A 5,555-nucleotide genomic window follows, 5' to 3' on the forward strand; every position below is an offset into this window, starting at 1 on the left:
CGCCGCCCGCACTTATAAGCTGCCCCAAACGGACCCAGAGACTATCTTTTTCTTTGGTAAGCCAGTTGTCGTTATTGTGCCCTATTGCTGATAGAAAAATGGTGAGGATAAAACACAACACTACACTTGAAGTCCTTAATAAGCTTTTGAATGGAATATCAAGTTAGTAATTAATTTAGATATATGAATGACTTTTCAAAGTGCAAGTTATTTATTTATAAGAATATCTCTTTAACTGGTTACAATTATTAAGGATCAGTCAATTATGATTATTATTATTATTATTTTTGCTTTGATAAGAGAAATATAAAATAAATTTATGAAATGAGTTTTTTACATGATTTTTAACTCTAAAATCAATAACCCGGGAATTGAAAATGGTCATCTTTGAGACATTAAAGGTCTAGGAAGGGTTAAGACTCGAGAATGAGTGTGCGCATATTTGTTGTATATGTTTTTTTTTCTGGTGTTCCTAGCAAGCTTTTTTTGTCTTTCAATGCCTTGTAAACGACCAAATTTTCTTTTTTTTTTTAAACAACTTGCTAACCAATTGTTGCTATTTAAGTAGTTCTTTTCATTCAACCAATATATTGAATGAATATTTTGCAACTCTTCCATTTAATTTAAATTGTATTGCTTAATTTTAAGAGAACTTTTAAGGTAATGGGTATTATTATTATTATTCATGTGGAAGAAAATTGTAATTTTCTTTTTTGGAAAAGAAGAAAAAAATGGAAAGAAGCAGGACAATGCAACTTTGAGGGTTATAAATATAGGACCAGTTTGCGGCAATATAATGATGACGTTGCAACAATAGAAAATGTTTTTGACAGGTAGAGTTGTGAACAAATTGAGTCGGGCTTAGTTAGAGGCTATTTGTGTTTGAGCTCCCTTACCAAAACTATGTTCGAGCACAATTCAAGCTTGATTCGAGCATTTGTGATGGTGTTAAAGCCAAATTTGTTTGAGCTTGGTTTAAGCTCTACTCAAATTTGATTTATTATTTTATTAACAAGCTTAAACAAGCAGCTTATTTGAAAACATAAGAGTCTTGCCTAGACAAGTCTATTGAGTTTTAACTAGCCAGTCTTATTAAAGCTTAAATAATGAAAGCTTAATTTAAGAAGTTTTAAACCTTTTGAAACTTTATTAACATTTTTTTTAAAATATGATTTCAAATAGCTTCTCAAAAGGCTTCATCGGTTACAGGCTTAACAAGTTAGTTTTTTACAACACAATATCAACAACAACAGACCTTTATCCTACTAAGTAGGATTGGCTACATGAATCTTTTTTTCTCTATTGTGTCTTAGTAAGTGTCATGTTTTCATTTAATTCTAATAAATTAAAATCATTTTTTATACAACATGCCCAAGTCTTTTTAGGTTTATTTATACTTTTCTTAGCATAGAGTCAAATCTAAAACATTAGTTCCTAGTGAAAAATAGATGGAATCAACATTCCCAGAGTACACCTAAAGGAAAATCCAAGCTGATCCCGCTGAAGAAGACACTAGTTCCTAGTGAAAAATAGATGGAATCAACATCCCCAGTTCTATCCCCGTCAGGAAGTTTTTCAAGTGCTATGCATTTGGGTATATTAAATCAGATTGCACAACCAAGAGATAATCCCTTTCACGGATCATGGAGCAGTTGAAGAAATGAACGATGATATGGTAGACACGAAAGAGAGCAATGGCACAATGGAGGAGTACTAGTTGTCAGCCAACAAGGAAGAGACGTCATTGATTCCAATTGAACCTAGAAGAGAGATTTTGGTTGAGTTAATAGTAATTGTTCTAGAAAGTAATGAGTTTGATATAATGGGTATTCATGCAAAATATGAGGTTATAGTTCCGCAAACTATATTTTTGCAGACTTTCGGAGGAGCATCAGCGAGATTGGCATTGGATAACAAAAAGAGTCATGAGTTTAAGGAGCTGATACTAAACACAGGGTAACATCAGATTAGAAGATTTCAAACATTTTCAGATATATAACCTACCTCCTGAGTTGCCCCTACTGAGGGAGTTTCAACTCACCAAAGATGAGATTTTGAGTTTCTTCTGGAAGATTATATGGTGTGTACCCACCAATAGGTGGCCATTTAGGAGGGATGAACCACAACTTCGGAAATTGTCTTAGGAGCTCGGTGAGAAAGAAAATTCTTTAATGAGATCTAGGTCCTATCAGAGTAGAAAAGAGGTATCTCCTGCGTGGTTGTTAATGAGTGTTTTCCATTGTGTCATGGATTTTAGTCCAGATTTAGTTCCTTGAGACGAATTTGTTTATCAAATACACTCTGCCAAGTGTGAGGAGTGGAATAGGAAAAATTACGTATTTAATGGTTCGGGAGTTGCTTCAGAAAAATCTATGTCGATATACGGCTCTAGCTCAAGTTGTGTCAAAAGATGATAAATATTTATTCTATCAGGGTGTGCTTTGGAATGATAGAACCCGTAGGATTGACTTACCAAGAGATTACGTCATTTCTACTATCTTCATTTGGGTTGATTTGATGCTATACTACAATGAGACAGAAGCATCGACGGATAATGTCAAAATTCTTCCAAATCTTGGAGACTGACATCGAGCGAGACGTGCAGTCATCGAAGCCTTAACGTCGGAGGGGTGTAGAAATCGTGCGATTGATGTGTGATGCAGAAAACCCGATGACAAAAACATATCCCGCATGACATGGATCATGGAAGCGGGATCGCGTCCCGCACGCAATCGTTTCCGCGGAATGCATTTTTTTCTCTGGACCGAACCGCTTCAGGTTTTCTTCATTTAACAATTGAGTATTTATAAAAATAATTCATGATTATTTAATTGTTTAATCAAACTAACATGAACGAGCTGTTATTGAGCGAAGCCATGGAGTAACTTATCAAACGCTCAGTTTAGTTGTAACCCTAATGAAAGTGCAGTGAGTACTGATGAAGGTTGCAATTATAGATAAAATAGCGTAAAGGGAAGCGAGTGCAGCAGTGAAGATCATAGCATTGTGGTGATAAAGCAATAATGGCAATAATGAAAATACAATGAAGAAAATCCTAGAGCTTTGATAGCATTATAACAATGGGAGATAATTGATTGTGTATTTCATTCTTAACATTTCTTTAGAATTTCTACAATCCTAGTAGAGCTTCTACAATTTTTTTGAGAAATCATGAAAGCTCTCATTTTTATTGCTAAAATATTACCTCATAGTCTATTTAATATAATCATCTGAAATAATCAAACCATATTGTTTTCATCACACCATTGTACTAATTGGCCAAACAAATTCATATATAAAAGTTGTAAGTGGTATGAATATGAAAACAGTATTGTTGATTGTGAAAATAGTATTGTTGCATGCATCACGAAGATGATCCTCTTCAAAATCAATTTTTGGTAAGCCATTAAAAAGATTATGATGTGAAATATTCCTGATGGTGTATAATGCATATTAGTGTCCCCCATTCCGAATTTCGGGATGATTAACATGAGGTTTGAGCATCTGAGTTAATTCTTCTATAATATTCACTCTATATTTCTAGTCGTGCAGCGATAAAAATCAGAATTAGACCAACTATGTTATATACTGTGGATTCTAATGTTGTGCATTAAAATTCACCAATAGTGAAGTTGGATGCAACAACCATGAAAATGTTTACATGTATTATAAAATTAAGAATGATGAACTGAGAGAAAGGATTATAATGGTGTGATTAGTGTAGTGGCAGCCATTGAAGAAAAGATAATGAAGAAGATATTGAATTGATTTGGCTACATATAACAGAGTCGTTTATGAACCTGGTAAATACACATCAGGGAGAAAAAATGATAGATGAAAGGTAACGCGACTAGAACAAGTGCAAAAAGATTTAGGTGGAATTAATTTTAAGGAAGATTTACTTACCACTCAATTCTTATGTATTTACATATCTAAAGCCTAAACTTCAATTATTACACATATGCCGTATTGCCATGCATGAAAAGCTGTATATCACTTTTTAATAGTTAGCATATGGTATTTTTTATGTGATTTCAAAGATTTAGGCTGTATAACTGTAAAAAAGCAAAGTTTAGGTGCTAGATGTGTAAATACATAGGAATTGGTTGTATGTATGTAAATGTCCCTAATTTTAACCGCAGCATCAGAAATGGCAAATGAGGTTTCATAAACCTCCCGAATTCCTATAAAAAAATAAAAAGAAACACTGGAGAAGCATCAATTTAATGGGCAATTTCACATGGCAGATAATGCATTTGCTCATTTTGCTTGAAAAACAACCATGACATGCTATATTAGATGTTCTAATCCATTAATGTCATCAATTACTGCTAATTATTTGTTTCTTATTGTTCAAAACAGGTTCATTTGTTGTACGTATAAAAGCTTGACTTGCGCCGAATGATGCCTTGTTTAAGGTTGGGAAGAAGGCACAGATTTACATACATACCATTTAATTTTTATGCCTTTACATGTTTAATAACTAAACTTTAGATATACATATATATGTGTACACACACACACACACACAACAAAATATATGCTTGAAAGGTATATTTCTCTTTTAAAAAATATGAATTATATTTTTGATGTGATGTGAAAGATTGGGGTGCTACATACATAAATATTAAAATTTAGGTGTTAGATATGTAAATATTATTAACTTTGTGGTATGTATGTAGATGCTATTTTTTTTCTTTGTATTATATACTTAGCTGCCGTGTCCTTATCAGTAAATGCCACTCAAATATTTATTAATGATTTTTAACTAAATCGTGTCGCTTGCAGGGATCATATCAGCTGTGTGAAGTTAGTCATTTCATGTAAATTTGTTGGATGCCTAAAGCTTGCAGCAGCAGACCAAGTGAGATTTTCATCCATGTGATTGTTCTTATCACCTTTCTTTACATTGTTATGATTCCTCTAACTTAAATTGCTTAATCTGATTAACTTTACTTCAAACCTTAATCATTATAGTCATATACTGTCATAATAACTAGTTTTGGCTGGCTTTAGGAAGTTCTGGCACTATGTGATTAGGGAGAGAATATTAGAACTCCATTCGGGCACTAAAATAAATACTGGTATAATATGTACAATATGTACAACATTGTACTCATAATTTTTGTGATGTATGGATGTAATTTTATGTTCGGATTTCGCACGTAATATTTTACCATTATATATTTTAGCCTTTAATAGGTTATTTACATTTGAATGGTCAAGTTTTTATTATTATTATTATTATTATTAACTCAAATTAACAAGGTCTCATAATATGTATGTACATACATATTATATATAACTGGTGAATCCTAAAGGGATTCGTTTTGTATGAAAGACCTGGCTCATTGGTGCGGAAGTCCCTCAGGTCGGGGGTTCGAATCCCGTGACGCGGGCTCTTCGAATCTGAATCAAGCACACTGGGTTTTCAATTCATATGAGAGGATTGATATTTGGTGTCCACTTTTAGGGGCTTTTTGAAAATTTTCAAGTTTTTACATATATATATATATATGCTTTATATTTTTATTTTTGAATCATAAAATAAATTA

At 32.8% G+C, this 5,555-nt stretch overlaps 1 protein-coding gene across 1 annotated transcript in view; it reads left to right on the forward strand.

Moving 5' to 3' along the window:
- The window catches only part of LOC110023983 (trafficking protein particle complex subunit 6B), a 19,440-nt gene extending 14,280 nt beyond the window's left edge, over nucleotides 1-5,160 (forward strand). Inside the window, 2 exon segments of the mRNA XM_020723663.1 lie at nucleotides 4,363-4,418; nucleotides 4,789-5,160. Of these exon segments, the coding sequence (XP_020579322.1) occupies nucleotides 4,363-4,391 (29 nt within the window). The 3' untranslated portion in view covers nucleotides 4,392-4,418; nucleotides 4,789-5,160.
- The last annotated feature ends 395 nt before the right edge of the window (nucleotides 5,161-5,555 follow it).

This window comes from Phalaenopsis equestris, unplaced genomic scaffold (assembly GCF_001263595.1).
Source record: "Phalaenopsis equestris unplaced genomic scaffold, ASM126359v1 Scaffold000240, whole genome shotgun sequence".
In the NCBI taxonomy this organism is placed as follows: Eukaryota; Viridiplantae; Streptophyta; class Magnoliopsida; order Asparagales; family Orchidaceae; genus Phalaenopsis; species Phalaenopsis equestris.